At 47.4% G+C, this 15,057-nt stretch overlaps 1 protein-coding gene across 3 annotated transcripts in view; it reads right to left on the reverse strand.

The window, feature by feature from the left end:
• PIK3C3 (phosphatidylinositol 3-kinase catalytic subunit type 3) overlaps positions 1-15,057 on the reverse strand; it is a 242,291-nt gene that overhangs the window by 165,658 nt on the left and 61,576 nt on the right. For all 3 annotated transcript variants that reach the window (XM_088476575.1, XM_088476574.1, XM_088476573.1), the window contains 2 exons: positions 6,775-6,846; positions 5,662-5,766 (listed from right to left, as the gene is read on the reverse strand). In XM_088476575.1, coding sequence (XP_088332701.1) covers positions 5,662-5,766; positions 6,775-6,846 — 177 coding nt within the window. The remainder of the gene's footprint in view (positions 1-5,661; positions 5,767-6,774; positions 6,847-15,057) is intronic.

Consider the following 15,057-nt stretch of genomic DNA (forward strand, 5'->3'; position numbering starts at 1 on the left):
ACGACAGCAATGAGGAATCTTGTACATCCTGTGATTCAGATATGATTTCATTTATATCAGTTAATGAAGTAAATGCCATAAAGTGCAAACTCAGTGAGACTCTGTACATTGTGCTTTGCATGACGGGGTAGACCTGTACCCTGGAATATATTTACATTAAGCTTCGCTCTACACCTCCTCAACTATCAAAATAGTTTAGAGTAAATTATCCAGGTCCCCTGGCATTCCCGAGGTACCAAACCCTGGTGCCTCGCTAACCACGGTGCATCGGAGATTCTGTACCTGATTCAGTGTCGCACACAAAGTGGCCGCTTCTGAGATTTTTCGCACTGCGCATGTGTACGAATCTGCAGAGCTCACAGTCGGATTATGGTTCACATGGATCTGGGGCTGAATATGATCATTGGCCTATTGTGAAAAGTGCAGGAGACGTGGCCAGTGCCATGTTGGCGTGTACACCCCTGCACTATGAGCCAGTGCCCTGTTGGCGTGTACACCCCTGCACTATGAGCCAGTGCCCTGTTGGCATGTACACCCCTGCACAATGAGCCAGTGCCATGTTGGCGTGTACACCCCTGCACTATGAGCCAGTGCCCTGTTGGCGTGTACACCCCTGCACTATGAGCCAGTGCCCTGTTGGCATGTACACCCCTGCACAATGAGCCAGTGCCATGTTGGCGTGTACACCCCTGCACTATGAGCCAGTGCCCTGTTGGCGTGTACACCCCTGCACTATGAGCCAGTGCCCTGTTGGCGTGTACACCCCTGCACTATGAGCCAGTGCCATGTTGGCGTGTACACCCCTGCACTATGAGCCCCAATGCTTTCCTAAATACGGAATAGTAGAACAATTGCATCATTTTGCAAGGAAAACAGAAATGCATCACTAACACTTGTGCCCGATGTGTGGTCAGGTGCGATGCTGCCAGGATGATGGGTCTGGTTTTAGGAGGAGAGGAGCTATGGCCCTGTTGGGGTAGGGGGGGGGGCTGGGGGGAATGGGCTATAGAGAATAGCACGGAAGTCAGACGCTTCTCTATTTACGGCTAAATGGCTGTAACTGGGCAGCCATTTAGCCGTCAACTTACATAAGTTCACTGTATATTAAGTTATTTATTTATTATTATTATTTATTACCAGTTATTTATATAGCGCACACGTATTCCGCAGCGCTTTACAGAGAATATTTGGCCATTCACATCAGTCCCTGCCCCAGTGGAGCTTTCAATCTATGGGCCTGATTCAGAGCCGGACGCTATTTGCGTTCGCTCAGAAAAAGGGGCCGGCTATTTAAATTGAGCGCTCGCTCTTTGCGGTCTGTTGACGCCTCTATGTGTGAGCGAGCGAACGAAACATGCGCTCGCTATTTTGTAAAGACGCCCCCTGGCCGCTCGCATCCTATGTCATCTCTGCTATTTATTAGATTAATCGGGTACATCGAAAGGCGTCTGAACTGCTCGCAGTGCTTGTGGTTGGATTTTCCTACCGCAATCATGCGAACAGTTCAGGCTAAGAGACAACCAAGTGACGTGGCTTTGTTAATTATGCACACCCTTAAAACGCCCGTTTTGACCGTTTGGCACGCCTGCGTTCAGATCACCACTCCCCGTTTTCAAGCACCTTCCCCTGTTACCACCCGCAAACGCCTCATCCTGTCAATCAAATCAGCAGGCACTCGCTATTTTGCGAGCGCTCGATTTCCGACCGCACTGACTGGTTGGCGCATGCGCATTACGACCCATACGCATGCGCAGATGTGCGAACATCACTCGGAGCGAGCAAGCGGCTGCTTACGAGCGGCTCTGAATCAGGCCCTATATCCCCTATCACGTGCTCACATACATACACACTAGGGTTAATTTGTGTTGGGAGCCAATTAACCTACCAGTATATTTTTGGAGTGTGGGAGGAAACCGGAGTACCCGGAGGAAACCCACGCAAGCACAGGGAGAATATACAAACTCCACACAGTTAGGGCCGTGGTGGGAATTGAACCAACGGCCTCAGTGCTGTGAGGCAGTAACGCTAACCATTACACCGTCTGTTGCAGTTATGTCGACGGAATTGCTGTCTATAAAGAGGTAAGCGTACTCATAAACTCATAACATTTCAGGGGGGTCTCTTGCACAGGGATAGGGCTGGTGTGAATGACAGCTGCTCTAGCGAGCGGATGTATAGGGAAGATGTATCCGTATAGATGTACCCGACGGGCGCAAATCTGCAGCTTTTTTAAAGCACGCAATACGCCGCTATGAATGAGACTCGGGATCAGGCGCTCTATGTATTTATATTCCTACATGTGGTTCTTATTTAACTGGCCCTAGCAGTCCCTGCTTGATAATTTGCCAGTCTGCATTCAGGGCAGAACTACAACGCCATGCTTTATACAATTACCAATTACTCTTTGTGAGAAGAGAAATGTAATAAACTGAGAAATTGGCCAAATGATGGTTGATAATGCAACAGTCTAGTATGTGTATAAAATAATGGAGACAATTCCATGCTGCTCCACCCATATAACATGATGCTGTATCGCACTCTACCGATACAACATGATGCTGCACCGCACTCTACCGATACAACATGATGCTGCACCGCACTCTACCGATACAACATGATGCTGCACCGCACTCTACCGACATAACATGATGCTGCACCGCACTCTACCGACATAACATAATGCTGCACCGCACTCTACCGACATAACATAATGCTGCACCGCACTCTACCGACATAACATGATGCTGCACCGCACTCTACCGACATAACATGATGCTGCACCGCACTCTACCGACATAACATGATGCTGCACCGCACTCTACCGACATAACATGATGCTGCACCGCACTCTACCGACATAACATGATGCTGCACCGCACTTTACCGACATCACATGATCCTGCACCGCACTCTACCGACATCACATGATGCTGCACCGCACTCTACCGACATCACATGATACTGCACCGCACTCTACCGACATCACATGATGCTGCACCGCACTCTACCGACATAACATGATCCTGCACCACACTCTACCGATATAACATGATGCTGCACCGCACTCTACCGACATAACATGATCCTGCACCGCACTCTACCGATATAACATGATGCTGCACCGCACTCTACCGATATAACATGATGCTGCACCGCACTCTACCAATATAACATGATGCTGCACCGCACTCTACCGATATAACATGATGCTGCACCGCACTCTACCAATATAACATGATGCTGCACCGCACTCTACCGATATAACATGGTGCTGCACCGCACTCTACCGATATAACATGATGCTGCACCGCACTCTACCGATATAACATGATGCTGCACCGCACTCTACCGATATAACATGATGCTGCACTGCGATCTACCGATATAACATGATGCTGCACCGCACTCTACCGACATAACATGATGCTGCACCGCACTCTACCGACATAACATGATGCTGCACCGCACTCTACCGACATAACATGATGCTGCACCGCACTCTACCGACATAACATGATGCTGCACCGCACTCTACCGACATAACATGATGCTGCACCGCACTCTACCGACATAACATGATGCTGCACTGCGATCTACCGATATAACATGATGCTGCACCACGATCTACCGATATAACATGATGCTGCACCGAACTCTACCAATATAACATGATGCTGCACCGCACTCTACCAATATAACATGATGCTGCACCGCACTCTACCGATATAACATGATGCTGCACCGCACTCTACCGATATAACATGATGCTGCACCGCACTCTACCGATATAACATGATGCTGCACCGCACTCTACCGATATAACATGATGCTGCACTGCGATCTACCGATATAACATGATGCTGCACCGCACTCTACCGACATAACATGATGCTGCACCGCACTCTACCGACATAACATGATGCTGCACTGCGATCTACCGATATAACATGATGCTGCACCACGATCTACCGATATAACATGATGCTGCACCGAACTCTACCAATATAACATGATGCTGCACCGCACTCTACCGATATAACATGATGCTGCACTGCGATCTACCGATATAACATGATGCTGCACTGCGATCTACCGATATAACATGATGCTGCACCGAACTCTACCAATATAACATGATGCTGCACCGCACTCTACCAATATAACATGATGCTGCACTGCGATCTACCGATATAACATGATGCTGCACCACGATCTACCGATATAACATGATGCTGCACCGAACTCTACCAATATAACATGATGCTGCACCGCACTCTACCGATATAACATGATGCTGCACTGCGATCTATGGATACACCGTGATGCTGCACCATGCTCTACCTATATACCATAATGCTACACAGCGCTCTACCAATATAACATGATGCTGCACCGCACTCTACCGATATAACATGGTGCTGCACCGCACTCTACCGATATAACATGATGCTGCACCGCACTCTACCGATATAACATGATGCTGCACTGCGATCTATCGATATAACATGATGCTGCACCACGATCTACCGATATAACATGATGCTGCACCGAACTCTACCAATATAACATGATGCTGCACCGCACTCTACCGATATAACATGATGCTGCACTGCGATCTATGGATATACCGTGATGCTGCACCATGCTCTACCTATATACCATAATGCTACACAGCGCTCTACCAATATAACATGATGCTGCACCGCACTCTACCGATATAACATGGTGCTGCACCGCACTCTACCGATATAACATGATGCTGCACCGCACTCTACCGATATAACATGATGCTGCACTGCGATCTACCGATATAACATGATGCTGCACCACGATCTACCGATATAACATGATGCTGCACCGAACTCTACCAATATAACATGATGCTGCACCGCACTCTACCGATATAACATGATGCTGCACTGCGATCTATGGATATACCGTGATGCTGCACCATGCTCTACCTATATACCATAATGCTACACAGCGCTCTACCAATATAACATGATGCTGCACCGCACTCTACCGATATAACATGGTGCTGCACCGCACTCTACCGATATAACATGATGCTGCACTGCGATCTATGGATATACCGTGATGCTGCACCATGCTCTACCTATATACCATAATGCTACACAGCGCTCTACCAATATAACATGATGCTGCACCGCACTCTACCGATATAACATGGTGCTGCACCGCACTCTACCGATATAACATGATGCTGCACCGCACTCTACCGATATAACATGATGCTGCACTGCGATCTACCGATATAACATGATGCTGCACCACGATCTACCGATATAACATGATGCTGCACCGAACTCTACCAATATAACATGATGCTGCACCGCACTCTACCGATATAACATGATGCTGCACTGCGATCTATGGATATACCGTGATGCTGCACCATGCTCTACCTATATACCATAATGCTACACAGCGCTCTACCGATATAAGGTGATGCTGCACAGCACTCTACCGACATACCGTGATGCTACACCGCGCTCTATTGATATACCATGATGCTGCAAATTAGACTAACTGAACTGAGTAAACATCGGTAATGTGTCCGAATCAGAACCTGAATGACATCATGTGACATTTTATTATCCGTCTCTGTGATAGAAGCATCTGCATAAGGTGATGACTCACGTTGAGCTGATCTCGTGTGGCGGCGTTTGGCTTCAGGTCATGGTCGGAGGGACCACTTCTTAGGCTTCTGGCAAGTTTATGATGCTTGCTCTCCACTAGATTTTCCTACAAAGCAAAAAAAACCCACAAAAACTCAATCTGCAGCAGGCATAATCATAAGGCACTGAGCAGAATATAACGGTATTGGCTCCTATGAGAAACTGCCTGCTGGAACAGGACCAGGTCACTCTGTATTTGTCTGTAGGCGATTGGGACAGGGTGATGTTCTGTTAGCGGAATTAGGAGAAAAAGCAAAAATGTGTGACGAAAAAAAAAGGATTTGTAACATTCTAGAAAAACCAAGTGAAAAGAATGATGAATTTGTATAATAAACAAGTAAAAGGTACAATACATAGAAAACAATAAAATACAAACACTGCAATACGTGCAGATAGTATTCAAAATGATGAAATAATATGTGAGTACTGCGGGTTATGAATATAAAAAAAAAAAAAAATCATTAACTACTGTAGAGATGTGTCCACATACATCTATGCTCAGTGCGCTACACATAATGCGGGTGACTCTGTAACGCAGAGCGTCTTTTCATGCAACGTTTACCTTCAAATGCGTCTTATTTGCACGACTGCGGCTGTATCAGCATGTGAAATGCTACGTTACGGTGTCACAGCCGCTGACACTGTAACGTAGCGCTTCGCCTTGCAGATACACCCGCAGTCGCTCACAGAACACAGGCATAACGCATATCATTTTAATCAGCAGAAGCTGCTTGTGCCAACTATTGGCAATAAAAAAAAGACACATTTGAAGGTAAAAAGTTGCACGCAAAAGATGCTCAGCGCTACCGAGTCACGCCACGGCATGGCGTGACCAGTGTAGCTGTTTAGCACGCAAGGAGGCTAGGTGTATGACGACACATCTGTACATGTCTACTTAAACTATTTCAGTTATAAAAAATATCCCTGCTGTAAAGATAGCTATATCATGTAACGTCAGCGCTTCCCAGATAATGTCAGTGTACAATAAGGTGTAGAAACAGAAGAGAATATTCAGCTCCCTATTATTCGGAATGAGCCAGGAGAATGTGAAATGAGGAGTAAATGTTTCACTCACCATAGACATCTGGGGGTCTGGAACTCGCACTATATCAGCACTGGTGGAAATTGGACTGAACTCGTCTCCGTCCTACAAGATATCGCAGTTTAAAGGGTAATTAGTCTCACACTATAGGCTCCATCTGAAAAACGGGATCTTTGTTCTGCGGTCATGAAGACTCTACAGCGTGTCATTAGGAAAGTTAGGGCGCCAATTAGATGTATTCTACGCGCCGATTGCTAATGGGAAGGACATTGGATCGTTATATTGTTTTTGTCATGCTCTGAGGTTTCCTTAGTTATCTTCCTAACGTCACTTTATTTTTTAGGTATTTATTCTGCAGGATAAGCTTTAATTATCCGTCTGTTTGCATTAGTGTGCTTGACCCATGCTATACTGAAAACAGCATTTTTAATAATCTACATAAAGGCGTCCACAAATGCGAACGTCTTTTCATCACGATGTGAATTTAATAGAGGTTTGTAACGGGAAACAAAAAAAGCCATAAACAACATTCATAAAAAGGCAAAAAAAAAGGAAAAGCTGAAATACCAAAGCACAGCACAGCCGGTCACTCACACACAGGACCCTGCAGTGTTGTGCTCTCAGTTTCAATTCCAACAACCTGCACTGAACTTTTCTATTAAGTAAAAGACTGGAAGACCGTCATTCATACTGCGACTTGGAAGCTCCCCCGACACAAGACAAGCGTTTCTCTTTAGTACAATTCTAGATGGCAACGGTCAGCAATGGGATAGAACAGTGGTTCTCAAACTTGGTCCTCAGGACCCCACACAGGTCACATTTTCCAGGTAACCTAGCAGGTGCACATCGTGTAGTTATTACTCACTGACACATTTTAAAAGATCCACAGGTGGAGCTAATTATTTCACTTGTGATTTTGTGAGGAGACCTGGAAAACATGCACTGTTTGGGGTCCTGAGGACCAAGTTTGAGAACCTGTGGGATAGAACATACTGTACACAGCATACTGCACAGATCTAAATACTTCAATCCCCCCTTCACTGCTGAGGATTTTCTCACCCCTGTGCTGAGGCCATTTTTCAATGTTAGCATTCAACAAATTACAACATCAATATCACAGGTTGTTGTTTTTATTTTTCAATGTAATATCCACACAAATGATACAGTACGGAAGAAATGAGGCACAATGTGCCCTTCCCATCTATGAAAACATTCCACGTGGCACTGGGCGATATTGTCTGGGGATCATCAGGCAATAGCTGCGCACGGTGATCTCACCTCCTGATCCGTCCTCGCAAGTTCCCACCAATCCAAACAGAGGCGTTTCTAGAGAGGAGGGGGCCAATTGTGCAGTCTCCGTCACAAGCCCCCTCCTCTCAGTACAATGGCCGGCAGCGCACTGCCGCACTGATAGGCTCTGGGTACTAGAGTGTGCCCAGGAGTCTATAGCACATGCTCAGGTCACCGGAAAATGGTTGTGCCGACCATATTCCCTGTACTGTGCATGCGCAAAACGACGAGTAAATGGCCGCGGCAAACAATTTCCAGACGTTTTTACAGCGCTGATACCGGCAGGACTCCGGAGAGGTACTGTAAGTATAACATGGGTGCAGGGTGTGCGGTGTGGGCCCCCCCTGGACCCAGTGGCCTGTGTGCGCCGCACACCCTGCACCTATTATAAAAATATGCCCCTGAGTCCGGGTGACTGGTGGGGAAGTTTTATTTATTTATTTTTTAAATCTCACCCATCACTGTGGGGGACAAGTGGGACTCATTCTCTGCAGCAAAGGGTTAAATATCTTAGCATCAGTTTGTTGACCTACATAGAGATCATATATAATAAATGTTTGATTTACAGATTTGTCCTCGCACATCTTTGCTGCACTCGCGCCATAGAGAGCGTCTCAGCGCGCCAGGTCCAGTGGGGCTCTGCTAGCGCAGGGGGTATTTTTTCTGTCTTTTTTTTTGGCGAAATGCATCTAATACAATGTGACTAGGAAGCACCAGGAGACCGAGCTGATTAATGTGATATGTAACAGCTCAGATTTCTGTGCGCGACTGAAGCCCCTATTCAATATGAGGCGAAAAGTCCGTATCAGTGATACTTTTTCGCCGATGACGTCATTTTCGCCTGTTTTGCTTTTACCCCGTATTCAATTTGGAAGACTTTTCACCTAGGCGGAAAATCAATGCAAATCAATGCAATGTACTAAGCGAAAAAGTTTCGACTATGAATAGAAGGCAGAAACCAGTGCAGAATTGGGGTTTTGGGGTGCAACGTTGCGGGAACCCCTGCAGCCTTCAGACAGTCCCCCAAAGGTAAACTGTGTAAAAAAAAAAAAAAAAACACTTAAGGACACCCAAAAAAATGGCTTTGAAAAAGGGGGCGAAAAAAAAGTTGGGGTACAAAGTTAAAAACTAGCGAACTTGACTCTGGGGGGGGTCCCCAAGTATGCCCCAAGTGTTTTTTGTATTGCAAGTGCGTGCGGCAGGTGGATTTTTCAAAATTTTTTCAACTTCACTTTAGCAACTTTTAAATATGCTGGCCCCCATTTTCAAGTACCCCAAATATGCTGGGATAACTTATTTTCTGCAAAAAATACTCCTGAATACTATTCTGCACCACGTATACAGAAACGCTATTTAGCAGCTATTGAGCCCGTTTAAAAACACAAAATACCTTCAGCAAGCCAAATAGGGAGGTACCATAGTGAACCCCCATGTCAAAGCATCTTTTGGGGGTGTCATGCCGATCTCTCCAAATCTTACAGTAGTTTCCACCTGTTCAAGTTTCACCGGGTCCCGTTTTTGCGTACTTTCAAATTGAATACGGGGAAAAGCGGGCACGCGCGCAATACTTTTCCGCCTGCAAAACAGGCGAAAAGTCCGGTCCACGAAAAAGTATCGCGGCTCGGCTCAAATTGAACACGGCTCTGAGGACCTCATTCAGAGTTGGTCGTTGCGGCCGCACGGTCGTAAGGGAAAAGGGGCCGGATATGTAAATGATGCACTCGCAAGTTGCGCCCTTAAGATCGGATCGTTAGCTGGCCGACCAAGGGAAGGATACGGCCGTAAGACAAAAAATACGCCCCCTTCTCGTACGCATTACACGTCATCTCCGGCCATATAAGGATTAATCGAGACCGTCGGTAACCATCGGAGCTGGTCGTAGAGCTTAAGGTTGACCATACCCTCTCTTAAGCTCTACGATCAAGTCAGTGTACAAACCACCCATGTCACGTGTGCCATGACGCTACTTTGTTAATTATGCACTCCCATAAAACGCCGTTCGCATAATTGGGCACGCCTGCGTTCGGATCTCCACTCCCCCGTTTTCAAGCACCTTCCCCTGTTACCGCCCACAAACGCCTCATTCTGTCACTCAAACTACCGACCTGGCTGTGTTCTAGGAGAGAGAAATTTCTGATCGTAGCAGCAGGTTTGCGAACGCGCGTTGCGAACTTTACACATGCGCAGTTTAGCGAACATTGGTGGCGTACGACCGTGCGGCCGCAACGACCGACTCTGAATGAGGTCCCGAGTCTCTAAATCAGCATGCAAAGTGCTATGATGCAGTGGCTGCTGCTTATTTCCTTACCGAGTTCCTTTTACTGATTCAGTCGCACACAGATGTACAAGTGTATAAAATGAATCAGTGCAGACTCCCGGTGCATCCTAGTCGCATCACATTGCGACTTAGACGCATTTTCGGCACAAAAAAAACGATTGCAGAGTTGCTGGGTCTCACAGCGTGGCGTACGAGGACACATCTGTACTTGCTCTGTGATAACTCTCAGACCTGTATGAAATATCTGTCTCCTGCTATTTACATGCCCACCAATGTATCCAGGAGTCCACCAAACTGGTTTCACTCCCAGTACTGGGCCCGTGACCCATTCCCTCCCTGCTTCCTCCTTTTTCTATCTTTAAAGAAAGATAACTGAACATACTGATCATACGGTAAGTCTTGTAAAGGGAACTAAAAACGTGCATCACGCTGTGTAAGCGGATGGCTATTGCACAGAATGATAAACAGATTATAGGTTTGCAGGCACAAAGTAGAAGGAAACCTATAAAAAATACAAATAAAATGTACTTTCCATTGTAAGCACAAGATACCAGAGCGATTCCAGACAAACACCGGGAGCAGTAATGATCCGGCATTTCCTGGGCATTATAATATTCACTGCAGAAAGAAGATGGATTGCGAATGAAGACTACAAGTATATTGTTTTCCAGCGGTATAATAGGAATCCAGGGGGCACGGACTTCAGAGTGAAAATGATTTGATTTTTAAACTTGAATATATCGGTTTACTGAGAAACCAGCTTTACAGATGACTGATGATTGCTGCATTTTGAGAGATTGGGGATGTCGCATTGCCTGAGTGATCTGAGGCCCGATTCCTATGCTGCTACTTGCAGACAGCGTTGATGCAATACAGTGTAGGTCAGATGTCCCAAGGACAGTTGACATAGAGAACAGTTTGACATGTTCTCTATGTCAACAAACTTAGGGTTAGACTGCGGTAGAGGAGAGTTAGGTTTAAGTTGTAGGAGGGAAGATTAGGGCTAGGCACACTAGATATGGGCAGTACACACTAGATATGTCATGTCGTCCGATCTGGCCGGACGACATGTCGGCAACACTCAATGTCACCGATTATGTACGCACCTGCGTGCAGGTCCGACGGGCGACAGTCAGCGAGGGCCGTGCTGCTGATGCTGCAGGACAGGTCGGCTGGGTACACATCGTTAAATGTGTACCCAGCTTTAGGTTGCGGAAGGGGAGGTTTGGGTAATGCACTAGGGGGAAGGTTAGGCTGCAGAAGGGGAGTTTAGGGTTTAGCACTAAGGGGAGTTAGGCTGTAGGAGCAGAAGATTAGGCACTAGGGGGAGGGTTAGGTGTAGGCTGTGGAAGGGGAGAGCTAAGCTGTGGGAATGAAGGGTTAGGTAGTAGAAGGAATGTTAGGACTAAGCTGTGGAAGGGGAGTTTAGGGATAGGCACTAGGGGTAGGGTTAGGCTGCAGAAGGGGAGGTTAGTTTTAGGCACTAAGGGGAGAGTTAGGCTGCGGGAGGGGAGGATTAGGCACTAGGAGGATGGTTAGGCACTAGGGGGAGAATTAGAGTTTGCCTGCGGGAGTGGAGGGTAAGGCTGCGGGAGGGTTAGGCACTAGGAGGATGGTTAGGCTGCGGGAGGGGAGGATTAGGCACTAGGAGGAGGGTTAGGCACTAGGGGGAGAGTTAGGCTGCGGGAGGGTTAGGCACTAGGAGGAGGGTTAGGCACTAGGAGGAGGGTTAGGCTGCGGGAGGGGAGGATTAGGCACTAGGAGGAGGGTTAGGCTGCGGGAGGGGAGGATTAGGCACTAGGAGGATGGTTAGGCACTAGGGGGAGAATTAGGGTTTGGCTGCGGGAGTGGAGGGTAAGGCTTCGGGAGGGTTAGGCACTAGGAGGAGGGTTAGGCTGCGGGAGGGGAGGATTAGGCACTAGGAGGGTTGGGCTGCGGGAGGGGAGGATTAGGCACTAGGAGGATGGTTAGGCACTAGGGGGAGAATTACAGTTTGGCTGCGGGAGTGGAGGGTAAGGCTGCGGGAGGGTTAGGCACTAGGAGGAGGGTTAGGCACTAGGGGGAGAGTTAGGCTGCGGGAGGGGAGGATTAGGCACTAGGGGGAGAGTTAGGCTGCGGGAGGGGAGGATTAGGCACTAGGGGGAGAGTTAGGCTGCGGGAGGGGAGGATTAGGCACTAGGGGGAGTTAGGCTGCGGGAGGGGAGGATTAGGCACTAGGGGGAGAGTTAGGCTGCAGGAGGGGAGGATTAGGCACTAGGGGGAGAGTTAGGCTGCGGGAGGGGAGGATTAGGCACTAGGGGGAGAGTTAGGCTGCGGGAGGGGAGGATTAGGCACTAGGAGGATGGTTAGGCACTAGGGGGAGAATTAGAGTTTGCCTGCGGGAGTGGAGGGTAAGGCTGCGGGAGGGTTAGGCACTAGGAGGAGGGTTAGGCACTAGGAGGAGTCTTAGGTTATGGGAGGGGAGATTAGGGTTAAACTGTGGGAGAGGAAAATTAGGATTAGGCACTAGAGGGGGAATTCAATTAGTCTAAAGTGGCCGGGAACGATTCAATTGTAAATCTGTATAATTAATTGCAATATCACTTTGTGGGCCTGATTCAGCCATGGAACGCACGCTAACAGACGCACGTGGCCGCTGCGAGAATATGCTAATCAATGCATAGGCACAGAGACAGCAGCACAAGATGGTACAGATTGGTGAATTCATACAAAGGTGCAGGACCAGTGATGTATTTGGGGCCCTCTCTGACTGCGCTAAGATTCTGATTCTGTTACTGGGGGAAAAGGGGATGGAATGCACAGTAACCAGATCCTATATTACCATCAATCTGTACTCTTCTGACCAAAATATAAATTCAGAGTTACGGCAGAGTTACCTTTGTTAACGCTATTTCTTCGAAGTCCATAGGATCCACAGGGATACCATGGGGTGTGTGGAGTGATCCAGGCACCAAACAGTTAAGCTTTAGCTCCCAGGACATATACCCCGCCCCCAGCCACAGGCAGTTTTGTAAACAAGCCCAAGGCAGGAGCAGGAAAGAGGAGAAGGAAGAACAGTACACTCCAGAAACACTCTCCCAGAAGATGAAGGATTCAGAGATCAAGAGAGAAAAATACCCATTGTGGCCAGGTGCGTCAGGGCGGGTGCCCTGTGGATCCTATGGACTTTGAAGAAAGAGTTAACAAAAGTCTACCATAACTCTTAATTTCTTATTCAGGGTCCAAAGGGATACCATGGGGATGTGTCCGATAGCAGTTTCCCTAAGGGTGGGGACCCTCCTGAGCTGAAAGGAAAAACCATTGCACAAAAGAAGCATCCTGAGAGGCAAAGATATCAAAGGCATACAACCTGAGAAAGGGGTGGACGGAAGACCATGTGGCCGTCTTGCGCAATTGTTCAGCAGAAGCGCCATGTCGAACCACCCACGAAGGTCCCACAGACCGAGTAGAATGTTTGGAACAGGAAGATCAGCTTGCGTGTAGGCCTGAGGGATTGTCATGCAAAGCCTTCGAGCCAGAGTCTGTTTGTTAGCTGGCCAGCCTCGCTTGTGAAAGTCATACAACACAAAGAGAGAGTCTGATTTCCTCAAGGAATTATTACAATCCACGTAGATCCGGAGAGCACGAACCACATGCAAGGAAGCTTCACCTGCAGAAAGATCCGAGGACTGGAAGGCCGGAACCACAATCTCTTCATTCAAATGGAACCGGGATACCACTTTAGAGAGGTACCCAGCCCTGGTACGGAGGACTGCTCTATCAGGATGAAAGATCAAAAATGGGGAGCCACAGGAGAGCGCTGCTAAATCAGATACCCTGCAGGCAGAGGAGATAGCGAGGAGAAAGAGAGTCTTCGCTATCACCCACTTGAGGTCTACTGAATCCAGAAGTTCTTCATAAAATTTAAAGCTTGGGACTGCTAAAGCAATTATCAAAGGTGCGACTGATCCTGTCCAGCACCAAACTAAAAACTGCCTGTCTGTGGCTGGGGGCGGGATAGATGTGGAGAAGGACCGATGCATCCTGGGAGCTAAAGCTTAACGGTTTGGTGTCTGGATCACTCCAACCACACACACCCCATGTTATCCCTGTGGATCCTCCTATGGACCCTGAAGAAGAAAGTCTGGTTAGTTGCTCTGGTTTGCAGCATGTCCTTCCAATTTTCACCAGCCTGCAATCTCATGTATAATACTAGAAATACTAGAAAGTATATATTTATAGGAGACAATAAAGTAGCTGCTTACTTTACAGTAGTTTAATATGCATTGAAACAGAATGAGAAACAATCACACTAATGAGAAAGTTAAACATTGCTTTAACACAGGGCTCCGAGGGTCATTAATCCCCAACAGAAACCCGTTCATGGTTTGACCAATGAGGTGCTGATTTTAGGAAACCTATATCTAGCAAGGCACAGCGCACTCTGCCAGCACATATGGGAAGTTTGACTTCCACAAAAGCCGCCTGAGCTTGGTTCACACCACAAAGCTGCTTAAACGGCGCCTGAAATACAGCTCATGGCTCTGCGTAGTAAATCAGCTCTCACTGGCTGTGCGTGCTGACTCACACCTACTTCCAATTATGTCTCCCAAAGGAGCATGGTATTAAAATGTAATTCCACATTAATAACAATGACAAACGTACTAAGACCTGGGTGTTACCATTAATAAGCAGAACTGATGCAGCTGTATGCTTGGTTGGTCATTATTGCCAATTGGGAGATACTATTCCCTAATTAGCAGAACACA

This window comes from Taudactylus pleione, unplaced genomic scaffold (assembly GCF_031769625.1).
Source record: "Taudactylus pleione unplaced genomic scaffold, aTauple2 ptg000189l, whole genome shotgun sequence".
NCBI lineage: Eukaryota > Metazoa > Chordata > Amphibia > Anura > Myobatrachidae > Taudactylus > Taudactylus pleione.